General features: G+C 40.1%; 1 protein-coding gene across 6 annotated transcripts in view; it reads left to right on the top strand.

The window, feature by feature from the left end:
• LOC104335693 (integrator complex subunit 6-like) overlaps positions 1-13,154 on the top strand; it is a 42,224-nt gene extending 29,070 nt beyond the window's left edge. For 2 of the 6 annotated variants that reach the window (XM_075435303.1, XM_075435302.1), the window contains exon 11: positions 3,856-3,950. Coding sequence is in view for 2 of the 6 variants with exons in the window: in XM_075435304.1 (XP_075291419.1) it covers positions 3,856-3,950; positions 4,701-4,811; positions 6,492-6,707; positions 7,191-7,314; positions 7,894-8,036; positions 8,401-8,632; positions 9,309-9,701; positions 11,607-11,700; positions 12,134-12,233 (1,508 nt within the window). In the remaining 4 variants the exon portion in view is untranslated. Of the gene's footprint in view, positions 1-3,855; positions 3,951-4,700; positions 4,812-6,491; positions 6,708-7,190; positions 7,315-7,893; positions 8,037-8,400; positions 8,633-9,308; positions 9,702-11,606; positions 11,701-12,133 lie in introns of those variants that run through there. The other 4 variants (XR_012765483.1, XR_012765482.1, XM_075435304.1 and 1 more) reach the window with 4 other exon arrangements.
• Positions 13,155-13,464: the final 310 nt, after the last annotated feature.

The following is a 13,464-nucleotide window of genomic DNA, read 5'->3' as shown; positions in this document are numbered from 1 at the left end:
AATGCTGTAGCCTGTCCTAGCTTGTAACTTAATGGGTCTGCTTTTAGAATCTGAAGCTTTGAAAGGAAAGGAGCCAATTAATGAGACTGCATAAAACAGTGAAGCTGCACAGTCTGTGTGTTAACCTGACCCATGCACTATGGTAAATTGGTTGTCTGACAAAAATTCTGGTCTCTAGTTCTTTTACAGAGGTAAGACAAACCATGTGGGATGTGCTTTTGCAGCTGAGCAGCTGCTTTTTGCTCTGATAGGGAAGGCTAGAGAGGCATCATGACTAGCTTGAGGTGGTGGTTTGCTCTGAGAACTGAGAAATGGGGTGCAGTTCTCATCTTTTTGTTGTTGTTCATTGTGAGGTAGACCGCTGAAGTCAGAATGGTTCGAAGACAGAGGCTGATAGGCTTTGATGCTGAATATGTTTGGCCCACAGATTACTGAAATTTCCTCTTGGAGGATTGTTGCCTTTAACTGATACCAGCAAAGATACTGTACTTCAGATATTCCTCTGTTTAAAAACCGTTTTACAGCCGGGCTCATAAAGTAGAAGTCAAACGAGGGGTTAGAGAGACAGCTTAGCAAAGATGAGGTATACTTCTTAATGCTTCTGCCTTGTCCAAGATGTTTCCTTGGCTGATCTGAGCTGCATTAGTGGGAGGGCAGGCACTCCTGGGCAACAGGAGTGATTATTCACTGGGAGTGTCAGCAGAAGCAGCAGTGAAACAGCCATGATGAAAATACCATGACAAAGTGGTTAATACCCTTTCTCTGTGGGTCTAAATATGCAAAAGGATGAGGGTTTAGAAAATGTCTAGCTATGGAGGACTGCAACGTGGATGGTTTCCTTTGCTTTTACAGGCTCCTTGAAAGAACCTGCAAGTAATGATTTTATATTTTGGAAACCAAGTGCTGCCTTTCTCACAGATGTGAACATAGCAAGCTGTGGCACTGAGAGGGAGAGGCAGACATTTTGTATCAATGGAAAAAGAGTGCCACAATACCTTTTTTTCAATGGTGGATACTATTTTACATTGTAGTGCCTTATTTTTTGCTAGCTTGTTTGCAGGGAAGGATGCTGCCTTCTGTGCATGTGTAAAATCATGAGTCTCTGCTGCTTGAAACAAAGGAGTGTATCAGTGCAGAGGCATTAGAAAGCTCAGAGCGTTACAGGGGTCAACAGGGAATGGTGGTGTACTTGCTCAGGTGGAACTTAATGAATTTAAGGTGATTTAAAAAAAAAAATATAAGTTTTTACTTTGGGTTACTTGGTGCAAGCTGTCACTCACAACTAGGCTGTTGTCACATAAACTGTTCTTGTAACTAGGCTCCAGCTGAGCTGCTAAAATTACCTGCTGACCATTCTCTCTCTCATGCAATTTTTTTTTTTTTTAACTATTCACTGGGCTGGAAGTGCATCAAGTCCCCTTATGTGATACTGGGTATTAAAGATGTGTGTATTGGTATCCTGTTTCTCACAATTTGGTTGTTTTGTATGTTAATCTAAAGTGGATAAAGACTTTGCAACACGGTTCTAAATTAACTGGTCTGTCTGTAATTTTACCTGATCTCTTGAACTGTTGCAGCTTGTGGCCCTTTCCTAGTGTTTTTTAATACCATGTTCTGAATTATCCAGTGCTTTCAGCTCCCTCCAAGTTTAAAAGTACATAAAGAACTCTGCATGAAGTGGACTATATAGAGAGCAGTGTCTGAAAACTAGTAGGCTGCATTAAAACTGTTTTGTGAAAGAATTTTTTTTTTTTAGTACTTTTAGATTTTTATCTGCAAAAGTTTGGTATTTAATCTCTGAAAGACATAGTTAAATGGGTTACTGTTTGTTTGCTTACTTACATAAATGACTGTGCAGGCCAGGGCACAGTGGAAAAAGTACGTTTCAAGTGCCTGTGTTGCAATATGCTGACAGTGTATGTCTCAAACTCTTGCGATAGAGGCAGGTAAGATGTTGATGGTGATGTTCTCCTTGAAACTTGTGGCTGTGTTTACCACCATGACTGTCTTCCTTTTAGAGGGCAGGAGTTCTGCGGTGAGTTCGTGCTGTGGAAAGGCTCTCATTTTAAGTAGCCAAATCTTTGCTGAAGCTGTGCTTAAATTTGAGAACTTCTTACTTGGATAGCAAAGATCAGGGAGGTGCCTTTGCATTGGACTTCTTGGGCTACAGCTGTGCTGTGGATTAAGAATCATAGCTAGCTGAGCGTTGGGAACGTCTGTGCCATTTAGGAGTGGCTGTGCAGTTGAACTGGGGGGCTATATACTGGTATAACCTTCACAGCGCAGGAAGTGAGACGGTAATAAAGTGCTGATAAAGGGTGTAAGGTTCAAGGTGTACTCGTAACCAGCTCATAGACTTTAAAATACTAGGACATACTATGATATCAAGTATTTTACTTTTCTTTTTTCCATTTTGAGTTTTGAGAGAGGGGTATAGTTTAACTTCCATTTTGCTGCAAAAAGCTAATAGGCTTATAAGATAAGAACGGATGTTATTTTGTATTTGCCATATGTCATAATACCATCACAGGTTCTTTTGGATAATAGTACTAAGCATGTGGTATATTGAGATTTTAAATGGAGTTTTAACTTGTCCTCTCAAACTCCACCCCACTTCCTTCAGGCCAGAAAAGAGAACAATTAGCATCTGTAGTGCGGTTTTTATATGTGGTACAGAATTCATTTAGATTGGAAAATACCTGTAATTAAGTGTGGTTTGACTATGAGAACTTCGAAAATCGCGTCTTAACATCTGTTTGATTTGTGCAGAATACTATGTGAGTCAAATTTTCTTCTCCAAATATATCTTCCTGAAAGCTCAATCTGGAGAAAACAGTTTCCTTGCTGCATCTGTCTTTTGCACACCGTGTTCTGTGCATCCCTGTCTCCTGCAGCTCTCCCCAGTTAATTTTTGGACATCCCTTTCTCCTGTTCTGCACATCTGTCTTTGCTGACTTTGCCAGCATGTTACAGTCCTGCTAAAGAGAAACTTGATGTCAATGGATCATCCATAATTTCACATGATAAATTGCAGGATACTGTGTTCATTTTTGATGTTCAGAGATCAGTGTTACAGTTTATAGCGTGCATGGCGAATAGGTACGTGCTTTAACTCAGTGATTCCTAAACAGCAATATGCACGCCTGTAGTGCAGGCAAAGTATTTCTAAAACAGTATCCAAAGGAAGTAATCTGTCTGGTTGCCCCCCCTCTGAAATGGCAGCAGTTTCTGTAGCTAATTATGGTCTCTCGTCTCTGTCAGTGGGAGAGTTTGCTGCTCTGGCAGGAGGCAGGCAGTGTGGCTGGAGGTGCACCCCTTCTCTGCCGGGGGCAGCTGCTGCTGTGGTCAGCAGAGTCCAGCAAAGCCAACCAGAAAGATTCCTTGCTTTGATATTCTTTTTTTTCTTTCTTTCCCATTGATGCCCAAGAATGTTTTTATTGGAGACCAGAATTCATCATACAGGTTAAACAAGAGAAATCTGGGCTCAAAATGGACATTGAACCAGGTGAATTGCTTGGATACAGGGAGTCCCTGATGATGCAAGAGAGAGGCAAGGGAGGTGAAACTCTTGGTGGATCTGTTGCACCTTCCGTGCTGCTGGTAGTTGTGTGCAGTATTTAAGTCTGGTGTACCTTGTAAGTTTGCCTGTAATGAGGACTTGTTCTGCAGCTAGGACTGGGGATTCACAATCCTTCCAACCTGAGGTTAAGAACAGCTTTTTGTGGGGAAGCCCCATTGGGAGATGGGTGGAGGGAGAAGAAAAGGGGGGGAAACTTGGCACATTGAATTTTGGATAATGCTAATGGTCTGGGACTATATAAATGAAACCTTCTTTTGTTGTTTTCCTTGTTGCAGATGACTTGTTTAAGGTTCACAAACTGAAGCCAAATCTGAAGTGGCGGCAGGCTTTTGACAACTACCTAAAAACCATGCCTCCTTACTACTTACTGGTATGTTCCTTTTCGTGTTTCATCCTCCTGGGTATAATGGCTGGCGTGACCAAAGTCCTGTGCATCATACCTCTTCCTAGTAAATTTTGTTTACATAATTATGATGACATTTTAGATAGTAAACATTTTGTTTTGCAGAGGTATGTAAACCAGGTCAAACATTTTAAAGAAACAAATAAATTTCTAGTAATACTGAGTAATAGTAACTATATTAAGATATTAAATGTTTTTTCTGTTCATTAATATTAAATCAGCTTTGATATAAAGTACTTTAGATTGTTCAGAGAAACCAAATTTGGCATTATTTTTGTAACTTGATAAGGAAAATGCAGATCTGTTTGTTTAATGTGGGTGAAGTTCTAGAACTTGGGAAGCTGATACTAGGAGAAGTGGCTGGGCCAAGTAAAGGGTGGGGGGAGGCACCGTGTCACCTTTTACATGTAGCTTGGACAATGCACCTCAATATGGACTTGCATCATCCCGGCTATTCTGGTACTGAGCCTTTGAGTGGAAATTGCCAGTGGCACCACACTGTGTGGTGTCTTGGTAATGTGGCTTAATGTCCATTGTGAGCTAGTTAGATTACCAAACTCATGTCACATGTTATCTGAATAGGCTTGAATTTTAGTGGCCAAAAGTGGAAAAGCTAGAGCACTAATCCATGTGCCTTAGCTTCCTGTAATTGATCTTATTAAATTTTTTTTTTAAAGACTTATTCTCTTACTATTGTGTATTTTGTTTTCCTTATAGCCATTAAAGAAAGCCCTAAGGATGATGGGAGCTCCAAATCTGATATCAGATAATTTAGATTGTGGACTTAGTTACAGTGTTATCTCTTACCTTAAAAAACTCAGCCAACAGGTAGTATTGATAAAACCTTTGCAATTAGAAGTGCGTTGATTATTTAGTTTGTGGTAATCTCATTAAGCAGTTAATCCCTGTGGGAGTTCACGTGGATGTACAGCATATATTATAATTGAAGGCTGGTGAGCATTTCCACCGCAAATATGGATGAATCCAGAGTGATTCTGTAGCCAGTGGTTGTGCCTTCAGTAAGTGGTGGAGGGGAGTGTGGAGTAGACCTCTTCGACTACACTTTAAGTATCTGCTAGACCTTTAAACTCAAAGATCATCACTAATTGGATTTATGACTGCTCTTGCCGTTGTTCTTCACAGCTCAAGACAGAGGCTTGCTCTCAGTATCATGTTTATTTCCATGTGTGCCTTGGCAATGCGTACGTTCCAAAAAAGAGTATGTTCTTCTCCAAGGGGATTAAAGTCATAGTTCAAGCTTTATATCTGAGCTTCCCGTTTCCTTCAGGTCAAAACCATTCTATGTGTTAAGCATGACCTGGTGGGAAGTAGTCTTCCATATCTTTTTCTCTTTGTCAGGAGTGCCATTTCAGGTGTAACTGTCTGAAAGCCATGCCTCCTTAGCACGAATGGTTCTTACAACAGTCGTTGAATAACTGGAAGTCAGTGGGGCAGCAGTGCAGCCTTTAAAATTACAAAGAAAAAATCCTCCGCCTTAAAGAATGCACAAAATACGTTCCAAAGGCCTCTGAATGACTGAGCATCTATTAGACATAAAACCATCTGTGGTATTTCGGTGACTTAATGATATGCAAATTCATATTATTTATCTGAATATGGAGTTGGAATGGCTTGAGATGGCTGCGGCGGTTTTCACAGACGTTCTCGGCACATGAAACAGTTTAAGTGTGGTGGATGCATTAAAAGCTCTTGTATAGGGACAAGCAATTCCAGAATTATGCTTTACTCCCGCTGTCCTTAAATTCAGAGTTTCCCACAGACAGTGAAGCAAACCCTGGAGAGGATGAGATCTGGGGCAAGTGGGTTGCAGTTGCCATGGTTTGGGGGTTTTGGTTGGTTGGGGTTTTTTGGAGGTATTGCAAGTGGGTGAAAAAAAATCTTACTTTGAATACAGTTAAAGCTTAATACTGTAAATTTATCTGTAGCTGTACTAAGAAATCTGTGCTAGTTGGAGAATACGTTTTTAGAAGCTTCCTGATTAAGCAAATAAATTTCTCTTGTGATGTTTCTCCCTTGTTGCAAACACACAGTGCAAACCTTAGTTTGTAGGTTGTCTCAAAAATGAAATCTGAAATTATGTTACTGTAACTGAATAATACTGTTGTTTTAGAGGGAACTTTACAGTTACCTAAGGTATCCCACCTTCCTTTTTTTCTTTTTTTTCTTTCCCTTTGAAGATGATTCTTCAAGGACACAAAAGAAAGTCACAGACCTGCAGCAAAATCAGGGATATTCACAGACCTCGTACTGGCATATAAGTTTAGATACACTGGCTAAATATTTTTTTCCATATGCTAGCACGTTAGGTTTTCTTTCTACTTGAAATCTAATCTGTGTAATCCAGTATACCCCTGGGTAGGTAGTTCTCCCATTTGTTGAATAGTTGGGAACTAAATTTGTAGTTTTATTCTGTTAATGTATCGTGTTTTATACTGGAAATCTGCAATGCCTGCTGTTTCTTAAACTCATGGTGTGATTCCATTTTAGACAAAAATAGAGTCGGAACGGATAATAGGTTCAGTGGGTAAGAAAGTTCCACAAGAAATTGGAATAAAAGTGAAAAATCACTCGAGTGGCCTCTCCTTGGTACACAGTAGGGATTTTAAGCAACTGCTGCAAGGGATCACTGGGGAATCTCCACTGAGACTGGCGGAAATGAATGTTAAAGAATTTGCTGGCTTCCACATAGGACTTCTAAACAAGGTAAACAGCATAGTGATCTTGCATGATTAAACAGTTGATCTCATCTGTTTTAAATGGGTAACTTTTATGGACTTAGTGTAGAAGGAAGTAAGTACTTTCACTGAATTGTGAAGAGTGCAGCATGGGCGTGAATAGTGAGAAGAGTAAATACAATTTTTTGCACTTGCTTTTGGGACACTGTTTGAAAATCCCCTGGTAATAAACAAAGATTACTGTGTTTGAAGCATCAATCTCTGCAGAAGACAGCTAGTGTTGTTCATCGAGGAACTGACGTGCTTTAGTCTTAATGGAGCTGAAAGCGCTAATGCGGAGTAAGGTCGTGTTGAAAAGACGGTCATTGAGTCTGCTGTATCCAGTTACGAAGCTCTGAAGTTACTTCAGAATAATTGTTTAGTAGTTAACATTATTACGGTTCATAGAGGAATTTCTCTGTGCGTGAGAACTGATGTGTTAACAAAGTTACTTGTTTTGTTATAAAACTAGGATTTGAAGCCACAGGCATTCAGAAATGCGTACGATATTCCTCGTTGCAGTCTGCTAGACCAGCTAACTAGAATGAGAACAAATCTTCTGAAAACACACAGGCCTATCTTGGGGCAGGATGAAGGTGAGTAGCCACTGTTCTTCATTAACAATTTGGAGAGAGTATGGCCCTTGTTTTTTATTCCCTGAAGTAGTGTTTTCTGTCCTGGGTGTGGGAGCAGCAGTGGACGGTGGATCACTTGAGTCAGTTGGTGTCCTTTGCTTGACTCTGAATGGGAAAGAAGGAATTTTTTGCCTTCTGTCATGCAAGAACATTATGCTTGCTTTGAGTTTTAAAAATAAGTTTCATGGGAGAGCTTTCCGTTACAGTAAGGTTCAGTAGATGCCTTTTTTTTTTTATATTGGTGTTGGCTTAAAGCAGAGAGGGGTTGACTTCATTTTATCCTTGTTGAGTGGCAGTGGTCTGAAGATGCAGTTGTTAGCATAGAGATTTAATTTGCTAAATTTTCATTCTTCTTCTGCCAGTTACGCTCAACTCTTGCCAGCCTTATTTCCAGAATTGTAGTCTTCAGCTCTTCCTCCCTAGTGATGGGGGGAAGTAATTTCTAGTTCTTAAATGCTAAGGCTTGCAATGGAAGTATGTGAAGCTTCTATTGCCTTAGTTTTAAGGTAGATTAAATTAAGATCCCTTGTTCTGTTGCAGACTGCCTGCATAGTGTTCCTGTTGCTCAGATGGGGAATTACCAGGAATACCTGAAAATGATGCCTGCACCCCTTCGGGAGATTGACCCAGATCAACCAAAAAGACTTCATACATTTGGCAATCCATTTAAACAGGATAAGAAGGTAGGAGGAACCATGCTATCTGCTGTATCTTTATATTTAACACGGCTTGAAATAGTTGGTGTGTAGAATTTCTCTCCAACAACTGCAGTGTGTTGCTCACCTGTGTAGCTTTTCTGTCATGTGTGGAAAGGAGTGGTGTCTTTCACGTGGTCCAAGAGAAATTTGTAAAGTGTCGTGCTGATTTACAGAGTGGCGCTGGTCTGTCTCTAGCTACAGTGTACGCTGGGTATCTCTGTTCTGAGAGCTGTAACGTGTTTTGAAAGCCACCTGAATTTTAAGAGGGACTAGCTCCATCAATGAATTGATGAAACAATTTCCATTTTGTACTGCTTTTAACAAAAAAATTTTTTTTTTTTCTTTTCAGGGTATGATGATAGATGAAGCAGATGAATTTGTCGCTGGACCTCAGAACAAGATTAAGCGTCCTGGAGAGCTCAATACTCCAGCATCACTAAAGAGAAGGCGTAGCATGTCCCCGCTGTTGAGACGGCCACAGTCACCGCCAGTTGTAACAAATCATGTTGGTGGGAAAGGGCCACCGTCTGCTTCTGGATCCCCACCGTATCTGAACCTCAAAGGTCTCCCAGCAAATAAAGGTATATGGAGTTGGTGTACAGCAGCCTGTGTGGTCACAACTCTGTGAGCTTTCTGCGTTGATTCAGAAGGGTATATCAGCATGTGCGTATGCTTTAGTGTTAATTAGGACCGAGTTTCTTGTGGTGGCCTAGATAAACAGGCTGCTGCTGTAGCTGATGCAGTCTGGAATAAAAAAATAATTTCGATGAACTGTTTAAAAAAAAAAAATACTGAAACCTTGTGCCAAGGTAGCTTGGAGGTAGCAAGGAATTTCAGATCAGCTCTTAGTTCTCATTTGTGTATTCTGTGGTGGTGAAGGAAAGTTAAAATATGGTTGCATTTTCATTTCCTGCAAATACTAATTTTCTTACACACCTATTGCATCAAATGGAGTCAGAAAAAAAACTCTGTTAGCTGGAGTTGGGGGAAAGAAGGAAAACGTTTTACTTAGAAGTCATAACACTGCAGTAGGAATACAGAAAATGGTGACTTCATGACAAGGATACGAGGTGGTAACAGTCTGAAGAGAAGGGTTCCCTTGGTCGTATCAAAGGCTGAGTAAAAGTATTGGAGAGTTGTTCAGCGCTGTCGGATCACTACACAGTACTTCAACAAGCAAGGATACAGAACTGTTTCCTTCTGTGTTTTTTGATACTGCAATTATGCACTAGTAAGATACATATTTTTAATTTGTAGATACCAATAACAGTGTTGTCCAAGATGGCAATGGAGAGAAGAAAGCAGAAAATTGTCAGTCACTGGAAAAGCAAATTGATGGCTTACCTGTGCAAATGGCTCCTTCGGTTCCAGCTGCTATGGGAGAGGATGAAATGTTATCTAATGACTTAGATTCTCTACCTGTTGAATTCAATTGCTTAAGTGAGGATGGGTTGGATCATAAACCTGGTACCAACGCACTTGTTCGAGGGCCTTTAAATTACAGTGTGACTGGCGATGACCAAAAACGGGCTATGGAGTCTACTTCCGAATCTGTGCCAAATTCATTTAAAATAACACCTATGATGTTGGAGGGAAACAATGCTGATGTCAAAATTAAAGTGATGAAAGAGGTTCGCAAACCTGGAAGAAGTAAGTATGTGGTTTGTTTTGGTTTTTTTTTTTTTTTAATATATTATACATGGTGCTAGAGAGAAGATTTTTTTTTCCTTGAAATAAGGAGCAGTTTTCAGTATGTGTACAACTTTAGATTTTGAATAATTTTTGATTGCTTGCATATGAGCAATGGAGGGACAAAAAAAGAGGAAAGTTGCCATGTGGTGGCTGGTGAGTTGAAGTTTAGACACCAGTGCTTGGGAAGTTGAGTGCAAAGTCACCTTGTTTGCCCTTGAAGGTAGGCAAACTGGTGGAAGAGGTACCCTGTGAAAGCACCTTTCGCAGGTTTTGTTTTTGTTAGTGATGACCTAATGAGACTAGACAGGGTCTGCCTTATACTGCACTGCTCCTTGCATATGCGTAGTGTACTTTGCTCTCTGTCTGTCAGAGCTTCCTTTGGAGGGCGAAGGCATACGTAGCTGCAAGGGTGCATCCTGGAATATGTTTGAAAGGGAATCTTAACAGATAATAGCGAAGTGGTTTTTTTTTTTTCATTTTACGAGATAGTGTAATTAGTGATGGAACACTGCTGCAGGCTCTTAAGAACTGAAGACTAAAATTTATTTTCTTTTTTTTTCCTATGAGGTTTGATAACTCCCCAAAATCTGAAATGTTGTGAGGAAAAGTAACTTTCCTCCACAGCTTTTGTTACATGTTTTGCCTGTGCTTGTATACAGGATCAAAACAAAACACTAACCTGAAACTCCAGCTAACGTATAAGCTGTAGGATTTGCCGTAGGCATAATCTTTCAATTTTGTCTTAAATGGCAGATATCCCTGATGTGGTCTGTATCTGAATGAATTGTTTCTACAAGTTTAACTACTGAATATTTTTCTAATATGTTGTTGTTTGCCAGTAATTAGTGTAGTGGAGTATTCTTAACTCTCCTGTTTTTATGATCTTGTGTTGCTTTCCCAAAACTTCGTGTTCATTGGGGCGTGTAACCATTGTAGCAGACTGAGGCTCTTGAGAGATGAAGACATTTTTATGCTGCATCTTTATTTTATTTTTAAGATGTCTTAAAACTTCCTAGTTGGGTATGTCTTTGCTTCCTGTTTTGCAAAGTGGGCTCATCTAATCTAATACCAAATTCATGTCTAGTAGATAGTGATGCAGTGTAAAATAGTACTATGTTCAGTATGAGTCACCTGTCTTGCCACAGAGTTCAGGCAGACATCAAAGAAGCAAGCTAAATAGTAGTGGGTTAAATATGTACGTACATTCACAGTTCTGACCATATGTCCTCTCTGTGCCTGCTGCAGCACTCTGAACAGGCTCTTAGTCGCAGCACCATCTTCATACTGGGTTCAGCTATGGAAAATATTGAAACAGTGCTATTTTTTAATTTGTTTCTAGTTTAATTTATCCAGATCATTCTTTTGCAGTGGATATATTTACTTTGTGCCAGTAAGACAGTCATATTAATTGTGCTTACACTAAGCATTGATAGTTAGTCCTTCTGAGAGAACTAATCCTGACCTCTGCTTTCAGAAATGACAGCTCTAGGTTCAAGTAGGGCTTGGTGGCCCTGTGTGCTATTAACTGCTAATGATGGCACTGTGTTCATGGAGATACGAGGCTTCTCTACCCAGCCTGCTTTTGCTGAGGGCAGATGTTTCTAGAGCTGCTGCTTTTGAAGACAACCTAATTCTTTGGTGCCACATTTGAATACCAGATCATCGGTATCACTTCAAGTTCTTGGTATCGCCTGCTTTCTGTGTGTAAAGCTAATGCGGGCTTTTTTCCTTGCCTTACGTGTATTGCCATACACAGAAGTGTGAAACCCTGAGCTTTGTTTTTTCTTTTGGCTGTTAAGCTTTATTGAAAATGCCGTTGCAAAACTTATTTTTAATATATGGTTATTTAAAATTTTTTTTTAGATTACGAAAAGATTTTCTCTCTTCTTGAGGAGGTGCAAGGCCCTGTGGAAATTCAGAAGTATTTCATTGAATTTGCTATCAAGGAAGCAGCAAGGTTTGTATAGATATAAATAATTTGGAGTCATAAGTGAAATGTTAATTTAGATCATGATAGTGATTCATAAACTAGTCCAGTACTAGTATTTTCTGTGTTCCTTTTTGCCATATTTCAATTATTGTAGTTGTTTTAGTAGTCAAACTACTGTTATATTTTTATGGAGTAAATGGTCTTTACTTAAAGTTTAAATGTGAAATAGAGATATGTGTCCTTCTTGAAGACCGACCCAAAATTTTGGGTGGGTTGGGGAAGGCTGTCTGTATTAAATTAAATTTTCTGGCCATTCTAATGCCAGAAATAAAGCAAGCTCTTCTGTACTGGAAACTGAGAGCTTCTGGTAGTATGATTAGTCATGACTGAATAGTCTTGAGTTGTTCAGCTGTGGTTTTGGAAGAAAAAAAAATTAAATTGCTCTCCCTCTCTTCCTTAGGTTTAAAAAACGGGTCTTAATACAACACTTAGAGAGAATACTAGAGGAACTAGAGTTGAACAGCCTGCCCAACAGAGTTAATCATGTCAACAGTAGATAATAATGTACCGGCCAGACGAATATGGACCAGGAATGAGTTTGCTGTGCCGCAGAAGAGTGGAAGAGGATGTAGCTGCTGCCCTCACCATCTTGGCAGTCAAGTGATTTTACTGTCACAGTCTGAGAAGAAGCAGTGGAGCTTTAACTTTAAGAACCTCTATCGGCAGAAGCTGGGCTATAACCTTAAGGATTTGCTATGAAAGGTGTGGCTTTTTTCCTGTGGAGGGTGCTATTTGCTCAACAGGCTGAAGAAAATAACCATTGCTGCCCCTCCTGCAGGTGATGAGAATTTACTCATTTGAACGCTGTCATTAGACATTTTACGTGCTATAGGCAGCAGGTTGCACTAAAATGGGGCACTGTCAAATGCACGCACTGTCTGCATCGTGGAGAGAGCCCGTGTGTTCCCAAAAAAAAAAAAAACCTCCCAGAAACACCTGCACTGGTAAAATTGCATGTTGCCACCACAGAGACAAGGGTCTTGTTCCCAAGAACTGCTAGCCATGCCTTTAAACTTGAGATTCAGTGTAGATTGAGAGTAAAGAAACTGCTATTGTGTTAATGAAAGCTAAAGACAGCCCTGTGACTGTTACCACCCGGTGGTCACTAAACAATCTACCTCAGACTCTCTTCTGTTTTGTCTGCAGACATTATGAAAGTGCACCTGAGGCTTCCCAGGTCCCCGACTTCAGTTCTCTTTCATCCTGTGAGGAGGACGGAGATTCTTCAGGTGGCCTTGGCACACGCTGTGCTTTGGAAGCACTAAAAGGAAACGCTTTTAAAAACGTGTATTTTAATGTTCATACAAAAGAGATTATTTTGAACAGTATTGTTACCAGATCACTAATTTGATATTTTAACTGTATAAATTTTTTGGAACATATGTATATATAAAATAAACCATTTTATTAATTTTTAATAAGTGCTAATCTGAGGAGTCTGTAGCGGGCAGCACTGAGTTCCTCCAATTGTCTGTTACCACAGACTGATGACATTTTTGTAAAACCAATGAGTAGTGTAGCTGTACTGCAGCTGAACCTGATCTGCACACCCTTGTGTAAACCACAGCTTGTGGTTGTAGTTGCAGAAACGTCTTGGTACTCTGGAGCACCTGCTCCATCACTCAGCTCAGCCTGTGCAGGGTGCACGTTTTTACTCTGTATTAAAGGCACTGAGTTCCAATTTACCAAACCCTTGGTTACCTGAGTTGGTATCCTCTCCTCTGTTCTTCT

Source organism: Opisthocomus hoazin, chromosome 14 (assembly GCF_030867145.1).
Source record: "Opisthocomus hoazin isolate bOpiHoa1 chromosome 14, bOpiHoa1.hap1, whole genome shotgun sequence".
Taxonomy (NCBI): Eukaryota; Metazoa; Chordata; class Aves; order Opisthocomiformes; family Opisthocomidae; genus Opisthocomus; species Opisthocomus hoazin.
This window is presented reverse-complemented; position numbering and strand designations above follow the sequence as displayed.